At 43.0% G+C, this 13,938-nt stretch overlaps 1 protein-coding gene across 3 annotated transcripts in view; it reads right to left on the bottom strand.

Annotated features, from left to right (window-relative positions):
* LOC124169509 (homeotic protein ultrabithorax-like) overlaps positions 1 to 13,938 on the bottom strand; it is a 447,372-nt gene that overhangs the window by 163,016 nt on the left and 270,418 nt on the right. The window contains exon 2 of one of the 3 annotated variants that reach the window (XM_046548144.1): positions 2,939 to 2,980. The exons of the other annotated variants lie outside the window; for them this stretch is intronic. Coding sequence (XP_046404100.1) covers positions 2,939 to 2,980 — 42 coding nt within the window. The remainder of the gene's footprint in view (positions 1 to 2,938; positions 2,981 to 13,938) is intronic. 3 annotated transcript variants of the gene reach the window in all.

The raw sequence follows: 13,938 nt of genomic DNA, 5'->3' as shown, positions 1-13,938 counted from the left end.
GAAATAACTCTGGGGAAAGGGTTGGGCGTAAAGAGGATTATTTGTCATTCTACTTCTTTCATTCTAAAGTTTACATATTGTCAAACGTATTTCTCCGTTTTTCCTTTTAGTATTTTCCTATCCACCAACCAACCGCTACTCCTGTCATCCTATCATAACATCTTACCCTATCATTCTAGGTCATACTCTACTCCCTCCTGAAGGAGTTTCGTGCTTAAATCGGTAGTTAAAAAAACCTTCCTTAACAAAAGAAGGGCATTCAGAGCTAAAAAATAACTCCCTTCGTGCATAACAAATATTGATAAGAATTGTGAAATATGTGTAATAGCTTTCATAACAGATATTCATTGAACACAGGAATTAAAATTTATCTATTTAAATGAACCTGATTTATCCCAAATATCAATTGACAATGCTACTTGGGTTGAATTTTAGAATTTATTAGCTGTAAAATGAAAAGGTGAACAAAAGCAGTGAGGTGACTAGAATTTGCATTTATGATAGCTGTACATTGTTTCACAAGTGAATTAATGAAAATTGAAAAAAAAAATCTAATGCAAGTTGGCAGTTTTTCTCCACATAGAGAGCCTCAAGACATAATGAGGTATTGAAACATTTTTCATTATTTCCAATATCTTTTTTACAGGATACCCATATCTTTTGAGTGGCAGATGGTTGAATACATGTCATTCGTCTATATTTACACGAAGAGATAATTTTATTTCGTTTATCAGTAAAAATAACGGATACAGTGGTAAGGACATCAGGAAGCAAATTACGTTAGCAAAGGAGGCGTTCATGAACAGGAGGGAGCTTCTGTGAGGATCATTATGTTAGAGTTTAAAGAAAAGGTTAGTGTCGAGATCTGGGGTGTAGCTCTCTACGGTGCGGAAACGTGGACACTGATGAAGGAGGACGAGAGAAGGTTGAAGGCATTTGAAATGTGGATATGGAGAAGAATGGAGAAAGTGAAATGGGCGGAGAGGAGAAGGAACGACGAATGTCTGGACACGGTCGGAGAGGAGAGGAAGCATTTTTATGAGATACAGAGGAGACAGAAGGTATGATTGGAGAGAGTACTTAGCGGGGAGGGGATGCTTAAAACGGTGTTTGAGGGTAGAATGTTAGGTAAACGAGGGAGGGGAAGGAAGAGAAATGGATTTTTAGATAGATTAAAAGGGAGTAGGCCTGACAGTGAACTGAAGAAGGCAGCACTGGAAGGAAAAGGAGGCTCCCGGATTACTTCTGTAGTACTCCATGGAAACCTACCTTAATCGGTAGAATATTATAATAATTATCAGTGAAAATCTGCCTCTAAAGGTATGTCTCTTTTTCCACCACCCTGTTTCGATTCTCCTCGCACCCTCTCCAACTCCCAAACACACACGTGGGCTTCGCGAGAACTGGCTGAGGAAGATGAAGGAGGCGGATTTCGAGAAAAAAAGTGCGCGGGAAGGGAGGGGGGTGAAGAGGAGTATAGCATCCACCGAGAGGCGTATGGCGGGGGATGTGTATGAGGGTGGGAGAAGATGGAATAGAAGAGGGTGGGTGGAGGGGTGGAAAAAGGAACGGCACGGATAGAGGGAAAGGGAAAGGGAGGTGAGGGAAAGAAAAGGAAACTCCTCTACCAATTAAACTCGGGGCATAAATCTTGAGGGAGTGCGGCTCCGGCGCTCGAGGGGTGTGTGTGGGTGGGAGTACGTAGGCACGGGGGCGGAGGGGGTTGCGAGGCCGGGCCTGCCCGCGCGGCGGCTGAACGAAAGAAGTGTCGGAGAGGGAGGTGAGAGAGAGAGAGAGGGGTGGTGCGTGTTGATGGGGAGGGGGAAATGAGTTTCGGGGGGGGGGGGGGAAATGGTGGAGGGGGGGATAGAAATCGTTTTAGTGGTGGTGGTAGGGGGAGAGAAGGTTTTGGAAATAAAGCGGAAGTTAACTAGGGACGAGAAGTGGACTCCTGGAAAGTCTCTCGGGGACGTCGAGTATTAAATTTTGGCAGTCGAAGCAAAATATTAACTCCCGGGGAGAACGTTTTATTACGCCTTCATCAAGGCATACACTCTATATCACGGAAAAGGCGCTAATTCTACCTCCTATAAAGTTGATTATCCACGTGGAAAAAAATTGCGAGGGGAAAATAATGCTCGTGCAATCCATTAAAATTTTAATTTTTAGCACCCGAAAAAGCGTTCAGGGAATTATCGGCCTTCTTAAACCAAGGAGGAATGGAAATTAATTTCATTCTCTTCTTTCATATGCAAATTAGGTAAAAAAATAGTGGTATGACATAATGAGTAGACCCGGAGAATACAACTAATCAACTGAACTCGTAATTGAAATAAATATTCTCACTACTTGGTCTTCTGATTTTTGAATATTTTTCATTATTATTTTTATAGTAAAATGCAATTATTTTGAAAACGATGAAAGGGGTGTATTAATTAATCATCACCTTCCAGCAGGAGTCTATAACTGTATAAAAAGAAAAAAAAAAACACGGAAAGTACCTTTTAACGCACGAAAAATTGTAGTACTTTGGAAAATGTACTTTTTTAGTAACTAAGTTGCTTTCCAAATAGCTCGCTACAGTTAGAAATGCTGGGAATAAGTTACGCGAAAACATGTAGCAATCAGATTCAAAGTACAAATAAATTGCCTAATAATATCCTCATTAATTTTTCTAGCTGAGTAGTCTTAATAGAGGTGTTGACTGACCACTTCCCAATTTCCTTCGATGAACGCATCGAGCATTCTCCTACGCGCGGCGCAAAACTTGTGTAAAGCACGATTGTCCAGGTATTACCGAGAAGCCCCAAGTGAAGTGAAGAAGGGGAGAGAGAGAGAGAGAAAGGGTGGTTGAAGAGTGAAAAATGTTCGCGGGCATACATTTGGCGGACAGGAGAGGAGGGAATCGATGGGATGGATGGGCAATATGGGAACTCACCACCATCGAACGAGCCATCCTCACCCCTCCAGGAAGCGCCGCCTGGGGGAAGGTCGCCATATGGAAAAAAATAGAGGAGACGGTGATATGTAGTGAAAGGGATTGCATTATGCAGCACACGCAGTCACACAAGAGACTCCTGATCACAGAGCGACACGAAATGAGATGAATACAAATGCGCCCAGCGCTAAAGGCTCGTATTCCGCAATCCCTCCGATGCAAAAGGCGAGGGGGGCGGGAGGCGGGCTCCTAAGAGAAGAAAGACGAGTATTTCGCGGAAGAATGTCTCGGAATTCGACCACCGGGACGGGAAGTGCGTACGTTACCCCCGTACGCCAGGGAGGAAGAGCACTTACGTTCCTCCGCAACTTCGCCGCGTCTTATCCATTCAAGAAGCTCTATTGCCTGCTACACAGAGTTTTTTCCCTACATAAATATTTCGCTCAAGTTTTACACCAATTTAATACGTCTTTCACCAATGATTGCCGTAATCGGCACTTTTCACTCACTTAACTGTCCCCTTAAAAAACAGAGCTCATTCATTTAATGCCCAGGCAGTTTTTGTTCCCATATTCCAACACATACTCTCCCCGACGGAAATACATATAGGATGTTTAGTCCATCATGTAGAAGCATATCATACATGCTGCCACTTCGAGCGCTTTTTAATGATTTTTTTTTTCAAAAATGTGCACGGCGCAGCCTTGAGCCTAGAGCGATCTATACATACTCAATATTTGTATTGCCTGCTCAAAGCATGCACTCGTGAAGAATAGCTCGGAAAAGTTACGAATTTGATTTAATATCTAATCGTGAATATTAATTATGGTTATCAGATATGTATATCTTTTTCCTCAATTGTAGCTTATTGCCACGTGAAATTCAGATCGCTCTGCCGTCAGCGACGTGTGCGACAACTTTTGAAAACTTATTCAAATGCGCGGTGTGTGACAACACATACAGCGGCCGACTGGAAAATCCTCCACGCAATATTCGCCCTCTCTCCTTCCTCCACCCACAAAGCCACTCGTCCTCCCACCACTTCCGCCTCACTTCCGCGATGGCGGATTCTCAACCGCCTCGCCAAATATCACCGAAACTCCTCTCCAGCGCGACCCCACCCCTCGCCTCCCTGACTCTCAAACCACTCCCCGAGTGATTTATTGCGAATTCGCATCTTCGGAATTGGACGGATCTTCAGGAGGGACCGGCGAAAAGGATAAAAGGGGTTCTTGGTCGGTTTTCCAGTCCAGGGCGTTGGGTCTTGTGCGTTGGGGGTTGAAGAAGAGGTGGCGGAGGTTGACGAATGAGCCCGAGGGGTTGTGGTGGGGGAAGTTCCTGGGAGTCAGACGGATGGTCCCAGGCCGGAGGGAGTGAAGGGGTGAAATTGGGCTGCATGGGTTGAGGTGGGGGTGGGTGAGGGTGAATGGTGAGAGGGAGATGGTAGATGAGATGCGATTGGTTCCTCGGGATGCTGCGAGCGGAGGAGGGGGAGTGGAAGGAGTATGTATGTGTGTTGGGAAAAAAATACGTGCGCGGGGGGGTGGTTTTAGGGGGTAACTGTTGAGGGGGTTGGGGATGAAAAAGAGGGATGAGAGGGTGGGGGGATGAATGAGTAAAGAGTGCGGTGTGGGGGGATGGGGAGGGATGGGTGAGTGATGTCGCGGGGGTGGGTCTGTGACAGGGACAATTTCAACGTGCCCGGGCCTCCTTTTAGGGCTTATCTGTTTCTTCCTCGCCTCCTCCCCACCAAATCCCTTCCCATATCCATCCCTATCCCACCCTCTTTTTTCTTACTTCGCCTTATCCTTACTCCATCCACCCCCGACCGTATTTTCTTAGCTGCCGCCTTATCCCACCCTCTCCACACACATCTCCTGGATGCTCTCTCCTTCTTCTCCATCCTTCCCAACTTCATTCCGCACTTCCCTTAAAGAGTTTCCCTTTTTTGTTTGCTGTGAAGGCGGATAATGGAAATGCTACCCGGAATAATAAATCGAGAGACTAAAAAAAAAAGAAGCCGGGAACTTATGTTTTCGGCAGGCTAGGTACTGTGGGAATACTGAGGGAGTTGAGTAAAACCAGGGAATAGGAGATATGAGGGTTCATGCGCGGAGCAAGTCCAAATTAGTATCATCGCGGGAAGTTATTCCGTAGCCGAGATAAATTTATTGCCCTAGTCGCCAGGTAATTTTGGAATTCTGAAAGTTGGACTGAATGTTCGTGTGATGAAAGGCTTTCGGCGGAAATTCAGATGCGCTCATCTCGTAATACGTGAATTTAAAATCTCTGCAACTTTCCCAAGATTAAAAGCATCACTCACCCTACGGTGAGATAATTTTCCCATTAGTCAACTCAGTAATGCTCGTAGTTCATCCTCTGTGAACAATTATGAGTCTAAACGTTGGGCACTGGGAAAATAAGTACAACTAATATGCTTTATGGTTTGAAACAACAATATCCTGGTGTTATAAATTTTCTCCAGCGCTATATTAACGTCTTTCGGAATACTAATACACAAATTATCATTGCTGCCAAGTGATCCATGCTATAGGTGGTATACTAAAATTTTATTCAATAATTAAAGTAATCCACACCTAAAAATGAAAAATTTGGCTAAATGTATAAATATTCGGCTTTTACAATTAATTATAAGATACACGAAATTATAAATCTTTCAACGAGGCCTACTTTACGAGTAGGTAACGAAGAAAGTATATGACGTCGTCAAGTAAAAAGGGAAGCCTATTATATTTTTCATTTTATGCACTACAGTTGTATAAATCAAATTCAATTGCGTGAAGTATGTCTTCCTGAATAAGGACAAGGACAGTAAGGACAGTATGCGGTGGATGTAGAACAAAATAGACAGAAAATCGAGTCTGGTAAAGGGTATTCTCTAAATTTCCCTGAAAATGTGCTTAAAATTTATTTTTGCCATAAAAAATGAGCCGATGATGGGCATGAGAACAAAGGAGTGAAGTGGAGATACCCAGTGCATGAAAACAGCTGTAGAGAGTACCGGGGTGGTTCAGGCGCCCGGGAGGAGGACAATTGCTGTGGCATTAAACTCTCGAGATGAGTGGCTCCCTCGGGCGACAGCGCGGATAGGGAAGGGCCTCGACCGGGCATCAGCCGAAGTGGGAGCCAAAGGGTACGGTTTTCATCATCTATCTAGCATCGTCTCTCCCTCTGCGTCCCCACCTCCGCAGACTGCCCACTATCTCCCGATCCGTTCGACAAATACCCATAGGATATCGCGGTCGAACGCGTAGTCGCAAGAATCGATATTCCGAGAAGATGTCACTGCTGAAAATTGATGCCGTCCCTTAAGGCTTTAGCGCGGTGTACATAAAATTGGAGTCGAGGAAATCAGAAATACGGGACAGAAAGGAAGAAAAAAGCACTGTATCGGAAAACATTGTGAAGGGCAGCACGGACAGAATTCAAGCGAGTGGACTAAATTCATATCAGTGAAAGGGCGAGATGAATAATATGGTGATGGTTGCATGTTAAAATCCTACAAGTGATATTTTTTACCCCGCCATTTCTACCGAAAATGAATGCCAGTTCTATAATCCCCTTACTCCCCATATCTTCATCTGCAAGATACAAGTACTAGTATATTCGCCTACCCCGAGAAAATTTACCTTCTACTATACTTGTGTATTATGTATTTCAAATACCTGCTTTCTCTCACGGTGTGGCCAACACGCTTCATTACTTTTACATGCGTGGTTCAACGTAGCATTCATTTCTTCCTATGTTTTTGCTTATCACTCTCCTAAGCTTAACTATCCTATGTCTCGCGCGAATGGAACTACACGCAGGATTTCAAAACTATGCTTGTGTGGCATTGAGCCAGTTACCTGAGCCATCAATCGGAGAAAAGAAGACGGATTGTTTTGGGGGGAAGGCCATCCTGAATAACCTCACATCGAACGTGGGAGAGCGCCACAAAGGGTGGGCGGGGGAAGGGGGTGTGGCAGCAGCCGAGGGGGGGGGGGGGGTTAGAGGTCGAGGCGTGCGTACGTTGGTTTTTGCCATATTGGACGTTTCCGATCTCCGCAGTGCCGTGACCACCAATCAGGATTCGAACTTCCCCTGCCCACCGCAACCCCCAACACCCATCGACGAGGGGTGGGCACAGGGCCGGCACCACTTGCAGACTCACCGGAGGGGGCGCCAACGGCACCCACCCGCCCCACACATACACCGGGGGCAGCAGCCGCCGCCGCCCCCGCGTCCGCCGCTCACTGCGGCAATGCAGCCGCCCGCCGCCCCCGGGGGATGCACGGGGAGGAGGGTGGCGGTGGGGAACGCGGGGTGGAGACGTGGAAGCATGTCTAATGTGTGTGTGTGTGCCCATGTGGGATGATTGGGAGGGAATGGGAAGCCGCGGGGTGGAGTCGCTCGCTTTCGTCCCTGTTGGTGGTGACTCACAGTTTTATGGGGGCGGGGAGGAAGCGGTCAGACGAGGGGGGGAAGAGCGAGGGGCGGCTAACAACACCACCGCACCGCGCTGGGGCAAAGCGAGAGAGAGGTGGAGGAGAACGAGGCGTTAAACACGTCATAATTCGCAGATTCCATCGGGGAGAGGGCGACGTTTGACGGCGCGAGATAGCGCGGGGAAGCCGGGCGGATTGACGCGACCCGCCACGGCACGGCAGACCCTATCGGTCTCGGCAAAAGGCACGGCCGCCACCGCTGAGCGCTCGACGATTTCCGCGTTGTGTGCGGAGAGGAATGGACCGAGACGGACGGCGAGGCAGGGGGGGGGCGATTGAGGGTGATCGGTGGGGTAGGGGAGGAGAGTCAGACCCATAACTCGGGACGTGAGCTCTAGCGAGGCGATTGATTGGCGATGCATCGATCAGCGTGTGGAATTATGGCCGCTTTGAAAGCCCCTTGTTTATGCGGACGGTGCACCGTGGTCACACGCGTCCCACCGCTAAACCCCCACGGGAGAGTGAAATGTATTGATGAGGTCGCCGATAAAACTGCGTCTTTTGTATTTTTATTCCTCAACCGCGCGTCTCTTTGTTTATCTAAGGGACAGTATTTATCCCCGTTTCATTTTTTTTAGTTCTCTGCATGCGTTTCATTTCGCGGTGATGGAAAATTGAGACAGTAATTTTTCTGTTGCGGACATACGTGAGTACGAAGAATTAATGATAATACTAACTGAACGTTTTTCAATGCCAAGTGTCTCACAATGGTGCATAAAATTAACAAGAATTCGTATTTTGGAGGAGACGGGATAAAACCTGCGTTTCCTCACGCGCAATAATTGCCTGAAAAATGGGAAAATATTTAAAATAATAAATTGTATGAATGGATTTTTGTCAAGATAAATTGACGCAATCGATATGAAAATTTGATAGTGGTCAGTTTCAGCGATCATCAATCGTGACCGCTGAAAAAATAGGTATAACTTATTGCGGAAACTGTAGCGGACATAAATATCTAGAGATAAGCTTGGGATTTATGTTCACATAAATGATTAACGAAAGGGTATATTTCGCTACGAGTATAATGTGACTGAACAAATTAATGAGATCCGCACAGTCAACCTTAGCGGAATCAGCAGAGGGAGCGCCTGTTTGGGATTCGTTAGTGAAGAGAAGCAGCAGCACCCACGGCTTCCGTGTTTTATTTGTTCTTCCACCCTGGTCGACTGACTCACATTGTAATGTTAGATCTCAAATGACACAAAATTTATGAGCTTTCCTCGACGTGTCCACATCAACTGAAGCTAGTGTCCTCAACTACTCCGAAATTAAGTTCGAATATAAACTTGCATAAAAATAAGAGTGGTGAGAATTAGCTGCTAATATTTACTAAAGAATCAGTTTTTCCATTGCTAGATATTGTCATCAAATATATCAAATGAAAAGGAATTTACACAATTAAATTATTTTTTCCTAATATTTAAGCTTTGAGGTGCTAATTAATCTTAAATTGAGTACGTTTTACGTCTGAGTTTTATACTTAAGTTTAAAAGATGTAGTTCCAATTGAAATAACCGGAAACTTAAATTTATCTCGTAACACATCATGCCACAATTTCCAGGAGCAAAGGAAAGCCTTAGCAATTTTAATTAAAATATATGTATTAGCTGCTTCGGTTTCATACCTCCACAAGCAACGGGAAATTTTTCAAGCATAAAAGTAGAAATGGTAAACACTGATTATCATTATGAAAAATTCAAAAGTTCCAAAATATTACTTGCACTCTTTGCATACTAGTACGGTCCTCTCCATTATTTTCATAGTTAGCTTATTTTACTGAATATCACTGCCACTAGTTGTATCTCTTGCAGTTGATATCCACATGAGATTATCAAAAATAAAAGCAGTTACCAATATAAATCTTCTAGAGTGCTCGAATTCTTCTGTACAATGCTAAAAATTATAAGCAACAAACATCTCCATGCATTAATTAACATGAAATCGCTTGGCTATGGCATGGATTCCTAGTGATAATTAACACTAGGAGGACGGGAGTTTCGCGCTACCTAGAAGGACGGCTAGGGGTCATTTGACCCCTTAAATGTATTTTTTAATAAAACGCCTAATTTTCAACCAATGTTTAGTTTAATCGTATTGATTGTTGAATCAGTTCATTAAAAACACTATTTAACATTATTAAATATTATTTCCATCGTCAAAAGTTAATAACAATTATTTTAAAGAATCATGAATTAAACCGTATGTAGTAGTCGATTGCAAATCAAATAATGAAAATACCTAAACTCAATACAAAAGTTGTGTTACATATTAAAAAAATAGGGGGATTGGGTTTACAAAATTTGCATTAAAAATTTTAAAACTTATTACTTTGTTGTAAATCTCAGACAGAGAGCAATTTTTCAGCGCTGTTTCCACAAAATATTTTTTGCGCTGAATGCGTTTATTGTACGATTTATTCATCTACATCTAAATCTACACACTAACTCGCAAGCCGCTTAAAAGCGTGTGGCAGGGGGTGTTAGGACACCAGCCATTTGCACATGAAAAGGAATTTGGAAAATGGAAAGGAAATTGGTGCAATGATTCAATTTGATGGTATTTGGAACCTTTTTCTTTTTTGTGCCCCGGGAGATATGGCTGTTGGATTTGGAGACGTGTAAATAAATTGATGCTTGATATTCATCATATCTACTCCCGCTTTGTTTTTATTATGAAATAGGATGGTCTCTGGTATTCTTTTATTTGTTTCGGAAATAGTGTCGTCTGAGATCATGCTGCTGCGTGAAAGTACATTATTGTTCTAGTTTGCCTGATTCTACGAAAGAGTATGGCCTAAGGTATTTTTGAACACTCGCGTTGAATGGATTATATGACTATTTTAGGGGTCATGGATATTTGTGCGTCACGCCTGTTTTTTCAGATCGTCCATTCAAGAGAAGTTTTCCATTTTTTATGACTTCCTGCCAGCAGGTTGGATGAAAAATAATTGTTACAAGTTACATTTATTCCTGAATTCTTGTATGTTGCGGTCACTTTAGTAACTATTTATTTCCCCAACGTTTGATTTGATGGCCAATCATCATCTTTGCCACAATATGGAAGTTCATTTGGGCTGTATTTTCATTTCACATCTGACAAAACCCAGTACTCGATTCCAAATTTGTCTGGTTTATTTGGAATTTACCTCATAAAAGGACAGCTGCATTTTGTTGGATAGAGCTGTGCATTTGCTATCACGCCAAAGTCGCCATCGGATTCACTATCTTGGACTTCGTCGCTTCCATCTCACGCAGATGTTGATGGATTGGTCAGAATATCCTTGAACTGATGTTTACGATTCACTTCTAGACAGATCTTCAATATTTCCTACAGCTATTTGAATCGCGACGATTATCTTCTCTTGATATATTTCTCGATTTCTTACTTTCTTCCTCAACTTGCTACTGATATGCATGCGGAAAAATCTACAAACGAAAGCGCATTAGGGTAGAAACTTCTCTAGTTGCATTGGAGGTATAGAGAGCTGGAGAGCATTAGAAATTCATACAAAAGGACAAAATTTTCAGAAGTAACGCTAATTACCGTTCGAAAGGCAGGGACTCAACCGCCAACCGTATCCTGATTCGTATCTTCCAGGAACTTGCAGTAATGCTTCTTCTTCGACCTACCTGCGGATTCCAAGGGAAGGATTTACAGTATAATTTTACAGTCCACCCAATTCCTCCGCTCTCTCAAAAAGAGACAGGATTTTTCCCCAGGACGCAGCGTGCAGTCAACCCGCCCCAAACCCCGATGGGGTCAGACGGCACTAATGCCTGACGCACGGCAAAGGGGCTAGGTCAAGTGACAGTGTCGTCAGGCCATAAAAATGAAAGTTATTCATAAACCTGATGAGTCGATATTGAAAATAATGTCTCTAAGTGCTCTGAATCTTGGACGACGGAAAACAATTCTTGGGATACGAGACGATTTTCCGGTGTGGGTAATACAATGATCATTGAGCAATAAATAAAACAAAATTAAAATATCATAATTACATGAATTTACGCAAATCAACGATTGAAAAGGTTTTATTTCCCTTTGCTGCTCAAAACATATCGAAAGATTGTGCACAACAAGTCGCTATGCCTAGGTTTTCGAATACAGTTAGGAGCCCATGGGACGAAACTGGCATTGAACTGGGTACTTCCAGCTTCAAAATGAAGCAAATCATCTACCACACTAGCCTCTTGCTGATAATATGATATACATGGCACTAAAGCGCCCACGGGCAAGAAAATAGCGCGAAAACCAGTTGTGGGTCAAATGACCCCTAGCCGTCCTTCTAGGTATAACATGTCATAAAAATTTAAAACAAAACACTATTGTTGAATTTTCACTAATTTATCAAAATATAGACCAAAATGAACAAAGTCAATAAGTTTCAAAATTTTAAAAAATATTTTAATAAGAGAAAAATAAATTTAAATTCTGAAAATGGGTCAAATGACCCCTGCCGTCCTTCTAGTGTTAAATTATAAATTTCTGGCCAGGTGAAATTATTATTATCATTCAAAATTCCTCTGATTTAGAATTTTTATCACCCTAGCTACATTACTGAAATTAAAAATATTAACCACCTTATGAAATGAAAAAAATAATCACCTCATCGCGATAATATTCAGTGACTTATTGCTATTTCACGTGCTTGAATTCTTCATTTATCAGCAGGTATTATCTTGCCTAAGCTTTAGATTTGGACACGAGAAATTATGCCATTCATCGAGTGATGCAATTTTCAGCCACGATAACTTTCGCCTCACATGCGACGATTTGAGGCCAGTTATAGGATGGTATTGCAAGCGATTTTCACTGAGTGATGTCTCGGCTTTGCACGCACAAATTGGATTGCTGAGAGAGATATGGGAATGGAGAGGTGGGAAGCTCGGCCGCACGGTAGCGGTGATTGGGGTGGGAAAAATGTTCGAATGTAGTGAACTCAACCAGAATCGGGTTAATTGTTTGGTAATCCAAAGTATGGGGCTCATAATATATTCAACCGTCGTGGATTGCAAATTACTTTTGCAGAGTTATTGGGTCTGCTCTGGTAACACCGAAATTCCAGTTTCCAGCTCCAATTCAGTCCTAAAATTAACGGAATATTTAAGCGCTCTCATTTGAGGTGACAACACCGTACATCATAATAAAGCAGGCTCTGGATTTAAGTGCATGCCTCACAATGCACCCTGTACTGTTTACAGCGTTTAACTATTTTTTGTTCCATCTACACAATAAATTTAAAAGAAAACGTTTCGCAAATGCAAGTTTTGGATATTTAACATCAGCAACTACATTGTAAAATATATATTTTTAATAAAGCTCGTTTTTGCAACTGTATCTCGTCGTTAATGGCGTTTAAATGCATCATATTCAATTCAACATTCTCAAAAAGCAATAATAAATGCCTTTTTGAGGTCCACCTATGTTCATGTTCTTTTAAAAACGGGCATATCCACGAAATTTTGATCATTGAAAGATGATTGAAAGCTTTTAGATGTATCCAACGAATCAAGCTTCTAAAGCACATAATATATTGCAAACTTAATTGCTTAACATCAATAAAATAATTGTATAATAAACCACTATCATCAGTAGTTTCCAACATCCCGGGTGAGAGATGCTTTCTACAATAAAAATGGATCAAAAAATATCTAAATGACAAAAGGGAAGGTAGCATGTTTTTTTGCTGGATATAAAATCAAGATATGAATGTAGATGCGAGAGGTTGGATGTAGACAAGAATAGAGGAGATGCGCGAGGGAGGGAGTAGAGGGAATTCTGGGAAGTGAGGGGAAGACGTCGTGGGGGAGAGGTGTACGAGGCCATTTAAGGGAACGATCGTCAATCAGTCACTATCCACTAATCTGATCAAGAACTGAAACCTCAATTAGCAAAGAAAAGGCAGCCGATGTCACATCTCCTTCCGTGCCATCTCCATTCCCGCAGTCGCTCGCTCCTCCTTACTTCCCCTCCCCCTCTCACCCCCTCGCCCACAGACCACTTTAACTTACACCCCCTTCACCAATCCAACCCCCAACCCCCTCCCCGCACACCGCTGCTCCACTTCGCTCTAAATCGACCCTTCCTCCGCCGCCTTGAGAGCTTGTGTGACCGCCACATCGCCTCACAAGACGCCACCTACATCTCGGTTAATACCTACTCCCTCGGAAAGGGGCCGTGATAGCGGCTCGAGTGTTATACGTGTGAAGAGGGTTAAGGAGGGAGCGTTAAGGGTCAGAGGGTAAAAGCCGAACAGAGTCGGGCGAGGGACTTTAGTCTTCCATTCCCCGGATAATGGCACCGCGGTGAGGAAATCATTTCTCGAGTATCACTTCGAGGGACTTACAATGAAAGTTAAAATAAAGGGTTTCAGGAAGAGCATTCTACTAAATTAGAATGTATTATGACTTAAAACGCACTCTTATTTCGCATTAATATATTTTAATAGGTTGCGTACTACAGCCTTTTTAAATTCAATTTTGAAGAGTA

This window comes from Ischnura elegans, chromosome 1 (genome assembly GCF_921293095.1).
Source record: "Ischnura elegans chromosome 1, ioIscEleg1.1, whole genome shotgun sequence".
Lineage (NCBI taxonomy): Eukaryota > Metazoa > Arthropoda > Insecta > Odonata > Coenagrionidae > Ischnura > Ischnura elegans.
The sequence above is the reverse complement of the archived record's forward strand: the minus strand, read 5'-3'. Positions and strand labels throughout refer to the sequence as shown.